Raw genomic sequence first — 22338 nt, 5'->3', positions numbered from 1 at the left:
CTACATCTGGTCTGACCCAGACCACTACTCTACATCTGGTCTGACCCAGACCACTACTCTACACCTGGTCTGACCCAGACCACTACTCTACATCTGGTCTGACCCAGACCACTACTCTACATCTGGTCTGACCCAGACCACTACTCTACATCTGGTCTGACCCAGACCACTACTCTACACCTGGTCTGACCCAGACCACTACTCTACATCTGGTCTGACCCAGACCACTACTCTACACCTGGTCTGACCCAGACCACTACTCTACATCTGGTCTGACCCAGACCACTACTCTACATCTGGTCTGACCCAGACCACTACTCTACATCTGGTCTGACCCAGACAAAAAAAATGTTTAATTTGCACTCAGGGATAAACTGTGATGACACACATTTAACCCATGTAAATATGTAACTAATAACTTCTGTTTTAAACGTATGTAATCCACAGCTATAGATTTATATTGCAGATGATGTCATTTAGATATTTGATCTAACTCTTGTTAATGAAAGTGCTATGTTGTATTTGCAATCTGTTTTCTTTCAGAATGCTGATGAATTTTTGAATGGCTCAGTGAATTTAGGGGACTGGGGAACAGACATCTTATGGCTGGGGAACAGACCTCTGTTATGACTGGGGAACAGACCTCTGTTATGACTGGGGAACAGACCTCTGTTATGACTGGGGAACAGACCTCTGTTATGACTGGGGAACAGACCTCTGTTATGACTGGGGAACAGACCTCTGTTATGGCTGGGGAACAGACCTCTGTTATGGCTGGGGAACAGACCTCTGTTATAGCTGGGGAACAGACCTCTGTTATAGCTGGGGAACAGACCTCTGTTATAGCTGGGGAACAGACCTCTGTTATAGCTGGGGAACAGACCTCTGTTATAGCTGGGGAACAGACCTCTGTTATGGCTGGGGAACAGACCTCTGTTATGGCTGGGGAACAGACCTCTGTTATGGCTGGGGAACAGACCTCTGTTATGGCTGGGGAACAGACCTCTGTTATGGCTGGGGAACAGACCTCTGTTATGGCTGGGGAACAGACCTCTGTTATGACTGGGGAACAGACCTCTGTTATAACTGGGGAACAGACCTCTGTTATGACTGGGGAACAGACCTCTGTTATGGCTGGGGAACAGACCTCTGTTATGGCTGGGGAACAGACCTCTGTTATGACTGGGGAACAGACCTCTGTTATGACTGGGGAACAGACCTCTGTTATGACTGGGGAACAGACCTCTGTTATGACTGGGGAACAGACCTCTGTTATGACTGGGGGCTGGGGAACAGACCTCTTATGGCTGGGGACTGGGGAACAGACCTCTTATGACTGGGGAACAGACCTCTTATGACTGGGGAACAGACCTCTTATGACTGGGGAACAGACCTCTTATGGCTGGGGAACAGACCTCTGTTATGACTGGGGAACAGACCTCTGTTATGGCTGGGGAACAGACCTCTGTTATGGCTGGGGACCAGTCCGAGAGAGAGAATGGGTTTGGTTTTAATTGGTAACATTCAGTGAAGTCAAACTTTACTCCTGCTGTAACTGTACCTCCTGTTAAGAGATTAGACCGATGGATACATAAATATCAAGATAAGACAAATGGATTCTATTAAAGACATTCTCCGGTACTTTGACGACTAGTATTTTCTAAATCTCCCGCTTTTGGGCCGGATGTGTCTGTGTAGTTTATGCATCATCTATGAGCAGAATTACTGTTTTACCTCAGCCACAAAATCCCTAGTTTCAAAGAGACTTTTCTGGAAGATGTGCCATTTCCCCCCACGTGGGCCAGCCCCCCTAGCGCTTTGAGTTCCAGCCAATGAGATTCAGCCCCTCGCCATGTGAGTGACAGCTGGCAAGAATCACACACAGCAATGACGTGGTGCACATGTAATTATCCATTTTCGGGGACCACTTTTGGCACGTGGGGCAACTTTCAGGACTACTGGCTAAAAAGTATACAAAATTACCAGAGAATCCCTTTAATGTAGGATTTCATGTGGTTTAGGTACCAGAGGAGGCAGGTAGCCTAGTGGTTAGAGGAGGCGGGTAGCCTAGTGGTTAGAGGAGGCAGGCAGCCTAGCGGCTAGAGGAGGCAGGCAGCCTAGCGGTTAGAGGAGGCAGGCAGCCTAGCGGCTAGAGGAGGCAGGCAGCCTAGCGGTTAGAGGAGGCAGGCAGCCTAGCGGCTAGAGGAGGCAGGCAGCCTAGCGGTTAGAGGAGGCAGGCAGCCTAGCGGTTAGAGGAGGCAGGCAGCCTAGCGGTTAGAGGAGGCAGGCAGCCTAGTGGTTAGAGGAGGCAGGCAGCCTAGCGGCTAGAGGAGGCAGGCAGCCTAGCGGTTAGAGGAGGCAGGCAGCCTAGCGGTTAGAGGAGGCAGGCAGCCTAGCGGCTAGAGGAGGCAGGCAGCCTAGCGGTTAGAGGAGGCAGGCAGCCTAGCGGTTAGAGGAGGCAGGCAGCCTAGCGGTTAGAGGAGGCAGGCAGCCTAGCGGTTAGAGGAGGCAGGCAGCCTAGCGGTTAGAGTGGACTAGTAACCGTAAAGGTTGCCAGATCGAATCCCCAGGCTGACAAGACCAGTTAACCCACTGTTCCTAGACCAGTTAACCCACTGTTCCCCTGGTAGGCCGTCATTGAAAATAAGAATTTGTTCTTAACTGACTTGCCTGGTTAAAGAAAAGGTTTTTTAGTTGGATAACGCAATGTACATCTATCACGACTGTTACATTTTAATAAGGACCCAATTCAGGAATATGTGTTACAGCTACTACTAACGTATCTTTTAACTTGAAATCCGATCGCCCCTATTTCCACGTTCGCAGAGATGGCATTCAAGGTAAATGCTGCAGATGGTGGGCTCAGTTAGAAATGACCTTTAAAATGTCAAGCACGCCTTAATCTCTCCCACTTCACACCACACTAGAAAAGACTAACGTCACACTGCAATAAGGGCAGCTTTATTGGTTCAGCTTCAGGGAGAAGATTCTAATATTTGAACAAAAAACTGAAAAGAAAACAATGGCAAGTTAGCCAAGTGACAACATGAGAATGTCAAGCAATATCAACACAACAGCATTCCATACAACTTAGTTTCACATAATTGTTTTTAACAAATGAAAAAATACATGCTCAGCCTTTTCCAGTAGGCTTATAGAATTAAATTCAAACAGTTGGTGTTCGGGGACTTTTTCTTCACATACCATCCTGACTGGACTCGTATCCAATAGAAAATGTGCCTAAGACATTGAGATGTATAGAGATCTCTACTTGGAAACAATTTAGCATGGACATTGAGGGCTTCCACCATTTTGAAAGTAGTCAACTGGGTGGGGGATTCCTATGGGAATGATCAGCCAATGACCAGAGCATGGTCTTCAAATTGGTTTGCCTAGTTGGTAAATGGCGTTAAGCTTTATCGCCAAAATAACACAATATTTAGTTTAAGACTCCAGCTCTGCAAGTGGAGGTACATCACCAACATTAGCTTGACACTTAACTCAAACTGAGAGAGCATGGGCAGCGCCATTATGGCACAGATACAAAGTGGAGACCTCTTTCCATCTCTATGGCCTGAGCTTTTCTCTGGGTTGAGAAGAGATGCAGCAGTTCTCGTACTCGTCACCACCATCATCGTTGTTGTGATACTGGCGGCGTCCTCTAGGCTCAGTGTTCCTCGCGTTAACGTCGGGTCTCTCCTGGGTGGTGATGAGGTCTATGATGGCTGTGATGACGGCACAGTCTTTGGATTGGCGGTTGCTCCAGTCCACAGGGGCGGGGCTTCGGATCTTCTCTTCCAATAGAGAGTCCAGCTCCTTCTTCAGATTCTACAGAGAGAGGCAGATACGGAAAAACGGTCAGGTGTGTGTTTGTTTGCGTGTGTGTGTTCGTGTACCTTGACGAGGTGAGTGATGCGTGCGGGGGACTGGAACACGATCCAGTCGTCCACAGCGATGGTGTGTGTGTGTGTTCGTGTACCTTGACGAGGTGAGCGATGCGTGCCGGGGACTGGAACACGATCCAGTCGTCCACAGCGATGGTCTCCTGGTCCTGATCCATCTGTATGGTGACGTCACCTCCAAAGAACAGCAGGGAGAACGGAGACACCTCCGTACAGTCGTACAGGAAGATCTGGGGACAGACATGGGATACAGCATTAACACACACACACATACAGGAAGATCTGGTGACAAATCATTTTGTTTGTCACATGCTTGGTAATAACTTGGCTATATACACACGGGGCACCAGTACTGAGTCAATGTGCAGGGGTATGAGGTAATAACTTGGCTATATACACACACAGGGTACCAGTACTGAGTCAATTTGCAGGGGTATGAGGTAATAACGTGGCTATATACACACGGGGCACCAATACTGAGTCAATGTGCAGGGGTATGAGGTAATAACGTGGCTAAATACACACGGGGCACCAATACTGAGTCAATTTGCAGGGGTATGAGGTAATAACTTGGCTATATACACACGGGGCACCAATACTGAGTCAATGTGCAGGGGTATGAGGTAATAACTTGGCTATATACACACACAGGGTACCAGTACTGAGTCAATTTGCAGGGGTATGAGGTAATAACTTGGCTATATACACACGGGTCACCAGTACTGAGTCAATGTGCAGGGGTATGAGGTAATAACTTGGCTATATACACACACACAGTACCAGTACTGAGTCAATTTGTAGGGGTATGAGGTAATAACTTGGCAATATACACACGGGGCACCAGTACTGAGTCAATGTGCAGGGGTATGAGGTAATAACTTGGCTATATACACACACACGGTACCAGTACTGAGTCAATTTGTAGGGGTATGAGGTAATAACGTGGCTATATACACACGGGGCACCAATACTGAGTCAATGTGCAGGGGTATGAGGTAATAACGTGGCTATATACACACGGGGCACCAATACTGAGTCAATTTGCAGGGGTATGAGGTAATAACTTGGCTATATACACACGGGGCACCAATACTGAGTCAATGTGCAGGGGTATGAGGTAATAACTTGGCTATATACACACACAGGGTACCAGTACTGAGTCAATTTGCAGGGGTATGAGGTAATAACTTGGCTATATACACACGGGTCACCAGTACTGAGTCAATGTGCAGGGGTATGAGGTAATAACTTGGCTATATACACACACACGGTACCAGTACTGAGTCAATTTGTAGGGGTATGAGGTAATAACTTGGCAATATACACACGGGGCACCAGTACTGAGTCAATGTGCAGGGGTATGAGGTAATAACTTGGCTATATACACACAGGGTACCAGTACTGAGTCAATGTGCAGGGGTATGAGGTAATTGAGGTAGATATGTACATATAGGTAGGGGGTAAAGTGACTAGACAACACAATAGATAAACAGTAACAGCAGTGTATGTGATGGGTCAAAATAGTGGTAAAAGAGGGTAAATGCAGATAGTTCACCAATAGCTACACAAACTAACTAAGCTTCGGTACAGTAGCAGAGAGAACAGTCTATGACTTGGGTGGCTGGAGTCTGATCATTTTTAGGGCCTTCCTCTGACACTGCCTGGTATATAGGCCCTGGATGGCAGGGAGTTCGGCCCCAGTGATGTACTGGGCTGTACGCACTACCCTCTGTAGCACCTTGCAGTCGGATGCCAAGCAGTTGCCATACCAAGCGGTGATGCAGCCAATCAAGAAGCTCACAATGGTGCTGTCAGAGAAATTCTATAGGAGGAGAGACTGCAGATTCTTTCAAACAACACATTTTATTATAAGATTAGCAAAAATGAAGCAATCAACCATCACTAAGAATAGTCAGAGTTGAAAAGCTTAATGAACAGAGCTGTCTTTCACCTCTTATAGAAACTACAGTGCCTTGCGAAAGTATTCGGCCCCCTTGAACTTTGCGACCTTTTGCCACATTTCAGGCTTCAAACATAAAGATATAAAACTGTATTTTTTTGTGAAGAATCAACAACAAGTGGGATACAATGAAGTGGAACTACATTTATTGGATATTTCAAACTTTTTTAACAAATCAAAAACTGAAAAATTGGGCGTGCAAAATTATTCAGCCCCTTTACTTTCAGTGCAGCAAACTCTCTCCAGAAGTTCAGTGAGGATCTCTGAATGATCCAATGTTGACCTAAATGACTAATGATGATAAATACAATCCACCTGTGTGTAATCAAGTCTCCGTATAAATGCACCTGCACTGTGATAGTCTCAGAGGTCCGTTAAAAGCGCAGAGAGCATCATGAAGAACAAGGAACACACCAGGCAGGTCCGAGATACTGTTGTGAAGAAGTTTAAAGCCGGATTTGGATACAAACATTTCCCTAGCTTTAAACATCCCAAGGAGCACTGTGCAAGCGACAATATTGAAATGGAAGGAGTATCAGACCACTGCAAATCTACCAAGACCTGGCCGTCCCTCTAAACTTTCAGCTCATACAAGGAGAAGACTGATCAGAGATGCAGCCAAGAGGCCCATGATCACTCTGGATGAACTGCAGAGATCTACAGCTGAGGTGGGAGACTCTGTCCATAGGACAACAATCAGTCGTATATTGCACAAATCTGGCCTTTATGGAAGAGTGGCAAGAAGAAAGCCATTTCTTAAAGATATCCATAAAAAGTGTTGTTTAAAGTTTGCCACAAGCCACCTGGGAGACACACCAAACATGTGGAAGAAGGTGCTCTGGTCAGATGAAACCAAAATTGAAGTTTTTGGCAACAATGCAAAACGTTATGTTTGGCGTAAAAGCAACACAGCTCATCACCCTGAACACACCATCCCCACTGTCAAACATGGTGGTGGCAGCATCATGGTTTGGGCCTGCTTTTCTTCAGCAGGGACAGGGAAGATGGTTAAAATTGATGGGAAGATGGATGGAGCCAAATACAGGACCATTCTGGAAGAAAACCTGATGGAGTCTGCAAAAGACCTGAGACTGGGACGGAGATTTGTCTTCCAACAAGACAATGATCCAAAACATAAAGCAAAATCTACATTGGAATGGTTCAAAAATAAACATATCCAGGTGTTAGAATGGCCAAGTCAAAGTTCAGACGTGAATCCAATCGAGAATCTGTGGAAAGAACTGAAAACTGCTGTTCACAAATGCTCTCCATCCAACCTCACTGAGCTCGAGCTGTTCTGCAAGGAGGAATGGGAAAAAAATTCAGTCTCTCGATGTGCAAAACTGATAGAGACATACCCCAAGCGACTTACAGCTGTAATCGCAGCAAAAGGTGGCGCTACAAAGTATTAACTTAAGGGGGCTGAATAATTTTGCACGCCCAATTTTTCAGTTTTTGATTTGTTAAAAAAGTTTGAAATATCCAATAAATGTCGTTCCACTTCATGATTGTGTCCCACTTGTTGTTGATTCTTCACAAAAAAATACAGTTTTATATCTTTATGTTTGAAGCCTGAAATGTGGCAAAAGGTCGCAAAGTTCAAGGGGGCCGAATACTTTCGCAAGGCACTGTATATCCTTGTATCTTTGTAAGAGTTAGCAAATGTGCAGAAACAGGCCCTGGGAAAAGAGCTCGTCGATGTAGCCCAAGATAGCTGATATCCACCATTTCTCTGTTCTTCCCTGCACTTCCCACATAAAATTATCCATTGTTATATGTTAGTATTTTTGCTGATACAGGCTTGTCTTGTATGAATCTGAGTGTACAGATGTATGAGCTGCTTGAATGCGACAGCAGTATGTGGCCACCTGTGTTTACGATCGGCAGGAATTGCGCTAAGTAAAAACAGCATAGTGTGTCTAATTAAACAGTATAGTATGTAATGAATATTACATTTCCACCACAGTGCAGCTGGAGAACTTTGAGGATCTCAGTGCCCACGCTGAATCTTTTCAGCCCCCTGAGGGGTAGAGGCGTTGTCTTGCCCTCTTCACAACTCTGTTGGTGTGTGTGTGGACCATGATAGATTCTTAGTGATGTGGACACCGAGGAACTTGAAGCTCTCAACCATCTCTACTACAGCCCCATCATTTCCTGCAGTCCACGAACAGCACTGCCAGGTCTCTGACGACCTCCCCTGTAGGCTGTGATCAGGCCCACCACCTTCGTGTCATCTGTAAACTGAACAATGGTGTTGGAGTCGTACGCCACGCAGAGGCGGGTGAACATAGAGTACAGGAGGGGACCAAGCACGCACCCCTGAGGGGTCCCACGTGTTGAGGGTCACAGTGGCAGACATGTTGTTGCCTACCCTCACCACCTGGGGACTGCCCGTCAGGAAGTCCAGGATCCAGTTGCAAAGGGAGGTGTTTAGTCCCAGGGTTCTTTGTTTAGTGATAAGCTTTGAGGGCACTATGGTGTGGTGACTACGCTGAGCTGTAGTCAATGAACAGTATTCTCACGTAGGTGTTCCTTTTGTCCAGGTGGGAAAGGGCAGTGTGGAGTGCAATAGAGGTTGCGTCATCTGAGGATCTGTTGGGGCGGTATGTGAATTACTCTCATGCATGGTTCAGTGTTGGTATTTAGCTCGTCTGGTAGGCTCGCATCACTGGACTGGCTAGGTTTCCCTTTCACAGCCGGACCAGAAAGACAGTCGGACGAGAAAGAAAAGCACCTCTATCTAACAGGGATGGGCAACTTTGCTGGGGGTGGGGGCCACAAAACAATCTCCACTCATAAGGGGCCACAGTGCCTCGCAGGTCTGCATACCCACACCTGCATTAAGAGCCGGCCCTAGCCTTCTGGGGGCACTAAGCACAAAAATGTAGCGTCCCCACTCGAAAATGAGAGAAAAAAACTGTAGTATTAGTTCATTTCATGCAATTCTACACATTTTGCCATATTAAAAATTGCAAACCTGAATGAGAGAGACTAACAAAATCAATGGGGTTGGTAATTCGACCATGATTACTACAAGTTTAGATAGCTGGCCATTAGACTAACTTAACAATCTAAAATATGTTAGCTGACATGGCTGATTGAGTGACTGACATGACAAGAGAAACTGCTGATGCACAACCACATTGCCTTTTTTTTTTGTGATATCCAATTGGTAGTTAGTCTTGTCTCATCGCAGCCACTCCCATACGGACTCGGGAGAGGCGAAGGTCGAGAGCCGTGCTTCCTCCGAAACACAACCCAACCAAGCCGAACTGCTTCTTGACACAATGCCTGCTAATCACGAAGCCAGCCGCACCAATGTGTCGGAGGAAACACCGTACACCTGGCGACCGTGTTAGCGTGCATTGCGCCCAGGCGCCACATGAGATGGGAAAAGCACATCCCTGCCGGCCAAACCCTACCCTAACCCAGATGACGCTGAGCCAATTGTGCGCCGCCCCATGGGTCTCGGGCGGCTGCGACAGAGCCTGGACTCGAACCAGGATCTCTAGTGGCACAGCTAGCACTGCGATGCAGTGCCTTGTGCCACTCAGGCACAACCATATTTCTAAATTGCACCTTGTGTATTCTACTATTCTAACTCTCAACAGTATGTGGAGATCCCGACTGAGTTCCTAAAACACATTTCCACAGTCAGTGACCCATCCCTCCTCTAACTGATAACATTCACTGCAGCAGGGTAGAGAGAGGACAGAGGCATTGACTGTTCCTCTTCTCTGGTACTGCCCGGGAGCTTGGATGTGCCAGGGACTTTGGGAGGGAGTTGAAAGCCACTGGTTTAATCAAATATTAATCAAGTCTAAAAATGGGACCAGAGTTAACCTTTAACCTGCCAACTCAGTGAAACGGTCAGAAACAACACTGTGGAACTCACAACCACCCATCCAAGTCCATATCCCTCACCCTCTGGTGTGTGTATCCTACTGCATGAATCAGGATGTAGTATCTATCACTCACCCTCTGGTGTGTGTATCCTACTGCATGAATCAGGAGCATGCATATATCAAAAGATTGGTACTAATTTGCAATAGGAAAACAAGTACTGACAAACTGATTTGAGTGAACCATCTCTGTAAGGTTAATTTGTGTCAAATGGTGCAACAGCGTTGTTTGCATGCTGTACTGTGTATGCATGCTGTACTGTACTGTGTATGCATGCTGTACTGTGTATGCATACTGTACTGTGTATGCATGCTGTACTGTGTATGCATGCTGTACTGTGTATGCATGCTGTACTGTGTATGCATGCTGTACTGTGTATGCATGCTGTACTGTGTATGCAGGCTGTACTGTGTATGCAGGCTGTACTGTGTATGCAGGCTGTACTGTGTATGCAGGCTGTACTGTGTATGCAGGCTGTACTGTGTATGCAGGCTGTACTGTGTATGCAGGCTGTACTGTGTATGCATGCTGTACTGTGTATGCATGCTGTACTGTGTATGCAGGCTGTACTGTGTATGCAGGCTGTACTGTGTATGCAGGCTGTACTGTGTATGCAGGCTGTACTGTGTATGCATGCTGTACTGTGTATGCATTCTGTACTGTGTATGCATGCTGTATGTATTGATACAGTTTTGTCTTGTGGTTATTGTTTGTAGGGGTGCCAGGTAGGTTGTGCCTACCAGAGAAAATATTGATTTCTCCTTTTGGTTTGGGAGGGAACGAGTCCCATCTGGTCTGTCAAGGCCACACCAACAACTCATGTAAAAGTCAGTCTGGAAATTCACTTTAAACTTTCACTTTCACCTTAAGACATTGGAAATAACTTAAAAACAACATATTTTGCATGGGTTGCATTACCAACATAAATGATCACACACAAACAATAATGTAACAAACAACGAGCTCTGGTTCCTCAAGAAAAGTCCCGTGCCTCGGGCCTAAAAGAGTCCAGCCCGATAAAGCGTTCAGTGAACTCAAGTGACCTTAGTCACACAATGTTTGTCCGTTCATAAAAGTGTAGCGTAAACCCAGTCTCAATCATATAATCAAAATATCCACTATTTTACCACACAACCATAAAGAGTAGAGGTCGACAGATTAACTTCACTAGGATAGGGGGCAGTATTTTCACGTCTGGATGAAAAGCGTGCCCAAAGTAAACTGCCTGCTACTCAGGCCCAGAAGTGAGGATTTGCATATAATTGGTAGATTTGGAAAGAAAACACTCTAAAGTTTCTAATAATGTCTGTCAGTATAACAGATCTGAAATGGCAGGCAAAACCCTGACAAACCAAACCAACCCCCCCCCCCCCCCCCCCCCCCCCATTCACTTTTATTATAAGGTGAAGTCCTCCCAGATTGCAGTTCCTAGGGCTTCCACTAGATGTCAACAGTCTTTAGAAAGATTTTCAGGCTGGTTGTTGGAAAAATGAGCCAGAAATTTTAGTTTTTCTAGGTGGCTCCCATTTTGGCTGTAGTGTTTCCTCCGGTAAAGACAATAACGATTCTCTGTCTTAAATTTGATAGTTTATTTACGTGTTATGGTACCTGAGGTTTGATTCTAAACGTTGTTTGACTTGTTTGGAGAAGTTTATTAGTAACATTTGGGATTCATTTTTTCATGCATTTTGATGGAGGGAAACTGGGTGGATTATTGAATGAAGCGCGCCAGCTAAACTGAATTCTTATGGATACAAAGAAGGACATTATCGAGCAAAAGGACCATTTGTGATGTAACTGGGACCTTTTGGAGTGCCAACAGAAGAAGATCATCAGAGGTAAGGCATTTTTTACATCGCTATTTCTGACTTTCATGTCGCACCTGCCTGGTTGAAATATGTTTTTCATGTGTTTGTATGCGGGGCGCTGTCCTCAGATAATCGCATGGTGTGCTTTTGCCGTAAAGGCTTTTTTAAATCTGACACAGCGGCTGGATTAACAAGAAGTTAATGCTTTATTTTGATGTATTGCACTTTTTTATGAAAGATTTTATGAAAGTTAAATATTTATAATTCTGTAGCTTGAATTTCGCGCTCTGCAATTTCACCGGATGTTGGCCAGGTGGGATGCTACCGTCCCACCTGCCCATAACAAGTTGATTTCAAGTTTTCATAACAATCGGTAATCTGCATTTCTGGACACCGATCATGGCCGATTACATTGCATTCCACGAGGAGACTGTGTGGCAGGCTGACTACCTGTTATGCGAGTGCAGCAAGGAGCCAAGGTAAGGTGCTAGCTAGCATTAAACGCATCTTATAAAAAACAATCAATCTTAACATAATCACTAGTTAACTACACATGGTTGATGATATTACTAGTTTATCTAGCGTGTCCTGCGTTACACATAATCGATGTGGTGCCTGTTAATTTATCATTGAATCACAGCCTACTTCGCCAAACGGGTGATTTAACAAGGGCATTCGTGAAAAAGGCACCGTCGTTGCACCAACGTGTACCTAACCATAAACATCAACGCCTTTCTTAAAATCAATACACAATTATATATTTTTAAACCTGCATATTTAGTTCATAGTTCATTCTTCTAACTAGGGAAATTGTGTCGCTTCTCATGCGTTCTGTGCAACAGAGTCAGGGTATATGCAGCAGTTTGGGCCGCCTGGCTCGTTGAGAACTGTGTGAAGACTATTTCTTCCTAACAAAGACAGTCAACTTCGCCAAACGGGATGATTTAACAAAAGCACATTTGCGAAAAAATCACAATCGTTGCACCAATGTACCTAACCACCAATGTACCTAACCACCAATGTACCTAACCATAAACACCAATGTACCTAACCATAAACACCAATGTACCTAACCACCAATGTACCTAACCATAAACACCAATGTACCTAACCATAAACACCAATGTACCTAACCATGAACACCATGTACCTAACCATAAACACCAATGTACCTAACCATAAACATCAATGTACCTAACCATAAACACCAATGTACCTAACCATAAACACCAATGTACCTAACCATAAACACCAATGTACCTAACCATAACACCAATGTACCTAACCATAACCACCAATGTACCTAACCATAACCACCAATGTACCTAACCACCAATGTACCTAACCATGAACACCATGTACCTAACCATAAACACCAATGTACCTAACCATAAACACCAATGTACCTAACCATAAACACCAATGTACCTAACCACCAATGTACCTAACCATGAACACCATGTACCTAACCATGAACACCAATGTACCTAACCATAAACACCAATGTACCTAACCATAACACCAATGTACCTAACCATAAACACCAATGTACCTAACCATAACACCAATGTACCTAACCATAAACACCAATGTACCTAACCATAAACATCAATGTACCTAACCATAAACATCAATGTACCTAACCATAAACACCAATGTACCTAACCATAAACACCAATGTAGCTAACCATAAACATCAATGTACCTAACCATAAACACCAATGTACCTAACCATAAACACCAATGTACCTAACCATAAACACCAATGTACCTAACCATAAACACCAATGTACCTAACCATAACACCAATGTACCTAACCATAAACACCAATGTACCTAACCATAAACACCAATGTACCTAACCATAAACACCAATGTACCTAAACACCAATGTACCTAACCATAAACACCAATGTACCTAACCATACACACCAATGTACCTAACCATAAACACCAATGTACCTAACCATACACACCAATGTACCTAACCATAAACACCAATGTACCTAACCATAAACATCAATGTACCTAACCATAAACACCAATGTAGCTAACCATAAACATCAATGTACCTAACCATAAACATCAATGTACCTAACCATAAACACCAATGTACCTAACCATAAACATCAATGTACCTAACCATAAACATCAATGTACCTAACCATAAACATCAATGTACCTAACCATAAACATCAATGTACCTAACCACCAATGTACCTAACCATAAACACCAATGTACCTAACCATAAACACCAATGTAGCTAACCATAAACATCAATGTACCTAACCATAAACATCAATGTACCTAACCATAAACACCAATGTAGCTAACCATAAACATCAATGTACCTAACCATAAACACCAATGTAGCTAACCATAAACACCAATGTACCTAACCATAAACACCAATGTACCTAACCATAAACACCAATGTACCTAAACACCAATGTACCTAACCATAAACACCAATGTACCTAACCATACACACCAATGTACCTAACCATAAACACCAATGTACCTAACCATACACACCAATGTACCTAACCATAAACACCAATGTACCTAACCATAAACATCAATGTACCTAACCATAAACACCAATGTAGCTAACCATAAACATCAATGTACCTAACCATGAACATCAATGTACCTAACCATAAACACCAATGTACCTAACCATAAACATCAATGTACCTAACCATAAACATCAATGTACCTAACCATAAACATCAATGTACCTAACCATAAACATCAATGTACCTAACCACCAATGTACCTAACCATAAACACCAATGTACCTAACCATAAACACCAATGTAGCTAACCATAAACATCAATGTACCTAACCATAAACATCAATGTACCTAACCATAAACACCAATGTAGCTAACCATAAACATCAATGTACCTAACCATAAACACCAATGTAGCTAACCATAAACACCAATGTACCTAACCATAAACACCAATGTACCTAACCATAAACACCAATGTACCTAAACACCAATGTACCTAACCATAAACACCAATGTACCTAACCATACACACCAATGTACCTAACCATAAACACCAATGTACCTAACCATACACACCAATGTACCTAACCATAAACACCAATGTACCTAACCATAAACATCAATGTACCTAACCATAAACACCAATGTAGCTAACCATAAACATCAATGTACCTAACCATGAACATCAATGTACCTAACCATAAACATCAATGTACCTAACCATGAACATCAATGTACCTAACCATAAACACCAATGTACCTAACCATAAACATCAATGTACCTAACCATAAACATCAATGTACCTAACCATAAACATCAATGTACCTAACCATAAACATCAATGTACCTAACCACCAATGTACCTAACCATAAACACCAATGTACCTAACCATAAACACCAATGTAGCTAACCATAAACATCAATGTACCTAACCATAAACATCAATGTACCTAACCATAAACACCAATGTAGCTAACCATAAACATCAATGTACCTAACCATAAACACCAATGTAGCTAACCATAAACACCAATGTACCTAACCATAAACACCAATGTACCTAACCATAAACACCAATGTACCTAAACACCAATGTACCTAACCATAAACACCAATGTACCTAACCATACACACCAATGTACCTAACCATAAACACCAATGTACCTAACCATACACACCAATGTACCTAACCATAAACACCAATGTACCTAACCATAAACATCAATGTACCTAACCATAAACACCAATGTAGCTAACCATAAACATCAATGTACCTAACCATGAACATCAATGTACCTAACCATAAACACCAATGTACCTAACCATAAACATCAATGTACCTAACCATAAACATCAATGTACCTAACCATAAACATCAATGTACCTAACCATAAACATCAATGTACCTAACCACCAATGTACCTAACCATAAACACCAATGTACCTAACCATAAACACCAATGTAGCTAACCATAAACATCAATGTACCTAACCATAAACATCAATGTACCTAACCATAAACACCAATGTAGCTAACCATAAACATCAATGTACCTAACCATAAACACCAATGTAGCTAACCATAAACACCAATGTACCTAACCATAAACACCAATGTACCTAACCATAAACACCAATGTACCTAACCATAAACATCAATGTACCTAACCATAAACACCAATGTAGCTAACCATAAACATCAATGTACCTAACCATAAACATCAATGTACCTAACCACCAATGTACCTAACCATAAACATCAATGTACCTAACCATAAACACCAATGTAGCTAACCATAAACATCAATGTACCTAACCATAAACATCAATGTACCTAACCATAAACACCAATGTACCTAACCACCAATGTACCTAACCATAAACACCAATGTACCTAACCCTAACCATAAACACCAATGTACCTAACCACCAATGTACCTAACCATAAACATCAATGTACCTAACCATAACACCAATGTACCTAACCATAAACACCAATGTACCTAACCACCAATGTACCTAACCATAAACACCAATGTACCTAACCACCAATGTACCTAACCATAAACATCAATGTACCTAACCATAACACCAATGTACCTAACCATAAACACCAATGTACCTAACCACCAATGTACCTAACCATAAACACCAATGTACCTAACCATAAACACCAATGTACCTAACCCTAACCATAAACACCAATGTACCTAACCACCAATGTACCTAACCATAAACATCAATGTACCTAACCATAACACCAATGTACCTAACCATAAACACCAATGTACCTAACCACCAATGTACCTAACCATAAACACCAATGTACCTAACCACCAATGTACCTAACCATAAACATCAATGTACCTAACCATAACACCAATGTACCTAACCATAAACACCAATGTACCTAACCACCAATGTACCTAACCATAAACACCAATGTACCTAACCATAAACACCAATGTACCTAACCATAAACATCAATGTACCTAACCACCAATGTACCTAACCATAACACCAATGTACCTAACCATAACACCAATGTACCTAACCATAAACACCAATGTACCTAACCATAAACATCAATGTACCTAACCACCAATGTACCTAACCATACCACCAATGTACCTAACCATAACACCAATGTACCTAACCATAAACACCAATGTACCTAACCATAACACCAATGTACCTAACCATAAACATCAATGTACCTAACCATAAACACCAATGTACCTAACCATAAACATCAATGTACCTAACCACCAATGTACCTAACCATAACACCAATGTACCTAACCATAACACCAATGTACCTAACCATAAACACCAATGTACCTAACCATAAACATCAATGTACCTAACCACCAATGTACCTAACCATACCACCAATGTACCTAACCATAACACCAATGTACCTAACCATAAACACCAATGTACCTAACCATAACACCAATGTACCTAACCACCAATGTACCTAACCATAACACCAATGTACCTAACCATAACACCAATGTACCTAACCATAAACACCAATGTACCTAACCATAACACCAATGTACCTAACCACCAATGTACCTAACCATAAACACCAATGTACCTAACCATAAACATCAATGTACCTAACCATAAACACCAATGTACCTAACCATAACACCAATGTACCTAACCATAAACACCAATGTACCTAACCATAAACATCAATGCCTTTCTTAAAATCAATACACAGAAGTATATATTTTAGTTAAAAGAAATCCAGGTTAGCAGGCAATATTAAACTAGGGAAATTGTGTCACTTCTCTTGCGTTCATTGCACGCAGAGTCAGGGTATATGCAACAGTTTGGGCCGCCTGGCTTGTTGCGAACTAATTTGCCAGAAATGTATGTAATTATGACCTCTGGCCCAAATCAACTCCAATATCTCCATTCACATTATGATTTGTATTGTCAGCTCGATGGCAGGTATGATACGGAGGCTCGATGGTCAGAATGACCCTGTGTATTCCCATTGACAGATATGATATGGAGGGTCGATGGTCAGAATGATCCTGTGTATTCCCATTGACAGGTATGATATGGAGGGTCGATGGTCAGAATGACCCTGTGTATTCCCATCGGCAGGTATGATATGGAGGGTCGATGGTCAGAATGACCCTGTGTATTCCCATTGACAGGTATGATATGGAGGGTCGATGGTCAGAATGATCCTGTGTATTCCCATTGACAGGTATGATATGGAGGGTCGATGGTCAGAATGATCCTGTGTATTCCCATTGACAGGTATGATATGGAGGGTCGATGGTCAGAATGACCCTGTGTATTCCCATTGACAGGTACGATATGGAGGGTCGATGGTCAGAATGACCCTGTGTATTCCCATTGACAGGTATGATATGGAGGGTCGATGGTCAGAATGACCCTGTGTATTCCCATTGACAGGTATGATATGGAGGGTCGATGGTCAGAATGACCCTGTGTATTCCCATTGACAGGTACGATATGGATGGACACATTTTCTGTGGGGTGAATCCATTGTTTTAAATAACACACAATCTGCACAAAAATATTTGCTTTGGTTATTTCTCAATGTTGAAAGAGGTCCCATCTGGGGTGCCATTTTCTATGTCACAGTTTTAACTTGAGGTTGTTGTTTGTAGGGGTGCCAGGTAGGTTGTGCCTACCAGAGAAAATATTGATTAAAAAGGGGAAGCGCCCGTATTGGAAGGAGAAGCACAGACGGTTCAGACAAATTCAGGGTCGTCACAGTATGCTGTACTGTATACTCACACTGCTGGTCCTCATCTTGAGGTGATAGATGAGCCATGTGTAGTTAAACTGGGTCTCCTCAGCATTCACTGACTTGGGGTGAATACACACCTTCCCATCGGTTTTGGTATACACCCTCACCCTGGAGAAGAGAGGTGGGGAGGGGGGCATTAGTGTGTGTGCACATCCTTTACAGACAGATGTGTGTGTGTGTATCCTTTACAGACAGATGTGTGTGTGTGTATCGTTTACAGACAGATGTGTGTGTGTGTGTGTGTGTGTGTGTGTGTGTGTGTGTGTGTGTGTGTGTGTGTGTGTGTGTGTGTGTGTGTGTGTGCATCCTTTACAGACAGGTGTGTGTGTGTGTGTGTGTGTGTGTGTGTGTGTGTGTACATCCTTTATAGACAGATGTGTGTGTGTGTCCTTTACAGACAGATGTGTGTGTGTGTGTGTGTGTGTGTGTGTGCATCCTTTACAGACAGGTGTGTGTGTGTGTGTGTGTACATCCTATACAGACAGGTGTGTGTGTGTGTGTGTGTGTGTGTGTGTGTGTATATACATCCTTTACAGACAGATGTGTGTGTGTACATCCTTTACAGACAGATGTGTGTGATATTGTCCATAACAACATAATACAGTTTCATGACTATTGATATTTGGCCAAAGTTTGAATCTTAATACCACTGTTTTTAAACCATATCAGTGCACTGCTTCAAGGCTCGAAGGTGTATTCTGCAACTGTCTGCTACGTGTTATGATGAGTTATTGATGCATCTGTCTGGCTGGAATGGGTTTGGGGCTTATGGTCTGCCATCCATCCTGGGCTTGGGGGGGGACGGGGACCCTTCTCAGGTATAAATCAACAGGAAGTTGACAAAGACGTTTCAGGTCTGGGTGGAATGGGTTTGGGGCTTATGGTCTGCCATCCATCCTGGGCTTGGGGGGGGGACGACCTTCTCAGGTATAAATCAACAGGAAGTTGACAAAGACGTTTCAGGTCTGGGTGGAATGGGTTTGGGGCTTATGGTCTGCCATCCATCCTGGGCTTGGGGGGGGGGGGGGCGACCTTCTCAGGTATAAATCAACAGGAAGTTGACAAAGAATACTTTTCAGGTCTGGGTGAATTGTACTTCCCTCTGCAGAATCTGGGGTGTCCCCTCTAGTCATTGCCAGTGTCTGTCTGTACTAGTGCTGAGCGATTAGTGCTTTCGGTTCAGTTTTGGTTTGATTATTCATTTTTAAATAACCACGGTTTTCAGATTCGATTATTATTTTATTTTTAACAAACATTAAATTCTTACCGTGTTGCGTCGTGCGTAAGAGCAGCCCTTAGCCGTGGTATATTGGTTATATACAACAGCCCCTAGGGCCGTATTGCTTAATTAACATTCATTTATTCACATTACTTTACTTTAATTAAATATTTCAGTCTGGTGTATATTACATTAGTTTTATTTGATGACTTTATCATTTCATTCCAAGTCATCATCTCATCTGTATAGAGCTGCTGTCTGCCGTCTGACAAAACCACGATTTCTGTTGTTCTTCAATGTAAATAAGGCATACAGTACCTTTTAAGACTGCCAACTAGAGTACCAACTATCAATCACTTAGATAATGTATTTCCAGGTAGAAATACCTTGTGAAGAAACAGCTGCTCTCTATATCCCCCTCATGATCGCGCACTCTTCCCTCTTCAATAGCAGCAGGTTTAAAATAAACACAGACTGGACAAGTAGATGCGCAATGGATTATGGTCATTGTAGTTAATTACAATGTGGTATGTGCTAAACTATATAGAATATTGGCCTGTTGGAAACTACAACTCCCTACTGAATCGCACAGTTCAGGCTGGATCTGATTTATATCTGGAGAAACTGTGCAATGAGCTTACCGATAAAAACAGAACAAAATGCAAATCATTTAACCAAAATGTTGGTTAATTCATCAGCACTTGTCCCTGTTTTCTAATGGGTGTTATATGTGAGTCCTAATAGATATTATCTATATACACACACGAAGTCGGTGGTTTACATACACCTTAGCCAAATACATTTAAACTCAGTTTTTCACAATTCCTGACATTTAATCCTAGTAACAATTCACTGTCCACACCATCAAGAATGTTAAATGTCAGAGTAATAGTAGAGACAACGATTTATTTCAGCTTTTATTTCTTTCATCACATTCCCAGTGGGTCAGACGTTTATATACACTCAAGTAGTATTTGGTAGCATTGCCTTTAAATTGTTTAAATTGGGTGAAATGTTTTGGGTTGCCTTCCACAAGCTTCCCACAATAAGTTGGGTGAATGTTGGCCCATTCCTCCTGACAGCGCTGGTGTAACTGAGTCAGGTTTGTAGGCCTCGATGCTCGCACATGCTTCTTCAGTAGGATTCAGGTCAGGGCTTTGTGATGGCCACTCCAATACCTCAACTTTTTTGTCTTTAAGCCATTTTGCCACAACTTTGGAAGTATGCTTGGGGTCATTGACCAAGCTTTAACTGATGTCTTGAGATGTTGCTTCAATATATCCGCCTAATTTTCTTTCCTCATGATGCCATCTTTTTGTGAAGGGCACCAGTCCCTCCTGCAGCAAAGCACCACCACAACATGATGCTGCCACCCCATGCTTCACGGTTGGTATGGTGTTCTTCGGCTTGCAAGCCTCCCCCTTTGTCCTCCAAACATAACAATGGTCATTATGGCAAAAGAGTTTCATCAGACCAGAGGACATTTCTCCAAAAAGTACGATCTTTGTCCCCATGTGCAGTTGCAAACCGTAGTCTGGCATCTTTATGGCGGTTTTGGAGCAGTGGCTTCTTCCTTGCTGAGGACTCGTTTTACTGTGGATATATATACTTTTGTATATGGTGTTTATACTGTTGTTTGTACAGATGAATGTGGTACCTTCAGGCGTTTGGAAATTGCTCCCAAGGATGAACCAGACTTGTGGAGGTCTACAATTTTTTTTGCTGAGGTCTTAGGTGATTTCTTTTGATTTTCCCATGATGTCAAGCAAAGAGGCACTGCGTTTGAAGGTAGGCCTTGAAATACATCCACAGGTACACCTCCAAATGACTCAAATTAGCCTATCAGAAGCTTCTAAAGCCATGACATCATTTTCTGGAATGTTCCAAGCTGTTTAAAGGCACAGTCAACTTAGTGTATGTAAACTTCTGACCCACTGGAATTATGACACAGTGAATAATAAGTGAAATAATCTGTCTGTAAACAAATGTTGGAAAAATTACTTGTGTCATGCACAAAGAAGAAGTCCTAACCGACTTGCCAAAACTATAGTTTGTTAACAAGACATTTGTGGAGTGGTTGAAAAACGAGTTAATGACTCCAACCTAAGTGTATGTAAACTAGTTTTAATGACTCCAACCTAAGTGTATGTAAACTTCCCACTTCAACTGTATATATATATCTGTATGCTACTGTAGGTCCAGGCTGACTCACGGTCTCTTCTTGCTGCCACTGGGTTTGATCATGGCCACTTTGGGGTAGAGACCTGCCACTATCACTGCCTTGATCAGCTTCTCATTATCTGAGGGAGAGAGACACAGAGAGAGGGAGAGAGAGAGTGAGACATGGAAAGTGAGAGAGGAGCGACAGAGATAGGATCGAGAGAGATAGGAGCGAGAGAGATGATCGAGAGAGATGATCGAGAGAAAAGTGTGAGAGATGGTGTGAGAGATGGAGGGTAAGACGTGGAAAGCGAGAGAGGAGTGAGAGACTAGCAAATTGTAGAAAAATATATCCAACCAGTTCACCTGAGTTTGTGTTAGATTCAGGGTCTTTTGGGTTCTTGCTGCTGGTGAAGCCAGCCCCCAGCAGGTGCTCAGCAAACTGACCCTTCATGTTGTGCAGCATCTACAGACAGACAAACACACAAGACAGGTTAGATACTAATCTCAATATGAAGCCAAGGCTGCATCCCAATGGTGGAGCGTGATATCTGATTGGTG

At 43.0% G+C, this 22338-nt stretch overlaps 1 protein-coding gene across 2 annotated transcripts in view; it reads right to left on the bottom strand.

The window, feature by feature from the left end:
* Window positions 1-2942: 2942 nt before the first annotated feature.
* dhx36 (DEAH-box helicase 36) overlaps window positions 2943-22338 on the bottom strand; it is a 55693-nt gene continuing 36297 nt past the window's right edge. For both annotated transcript variants that reach the window (XM_090224014.1, XM_090224015.1), the window contains 5 exons: window positions 22144-22243; window positions 21830-21917; window positions 18386-18506; window positions 3980-4132; window positions 2943-3828 (listed from right to left, as the gene is read on the bottom strand). In XM_090224014.1, the coding sequence (XP_090080140.1) occupies window positions 3568-3828; window positions 3980-4132; window positions 18386-18506; window positions 21830-21917; window positions 22144-22243 (723 nt within the window). In that variant the 3' untranslated portion in view covers window positions 2943-3567. The remainder of the gene's footprint in view (window positions 3829-3979; window positions 4133-18385; window positions 18507-21829; window positions 21918-22143; window positions 22244-22338) is intronic.

This window comes from Oncorhynchus mykiss, chromosome 27 (genome assembly GCF_057628025.1).
Source record: "Oncorhynchus mykiss isolate SJ-2025 chromosome 27, ASM5762802v1, whole genome shotgun sequence".
In the NCBI taxonomy this organism is placed as follows: Eukaryota; Metazoa; Chordata; class Actinopteri; order Salmoniformes; family Salmonidae; genus Oncorhynchus; species Oncorhynchus mykiss.
This window is presented reverse-complemented; position numbering and strand designations above follow the sequence as displayed.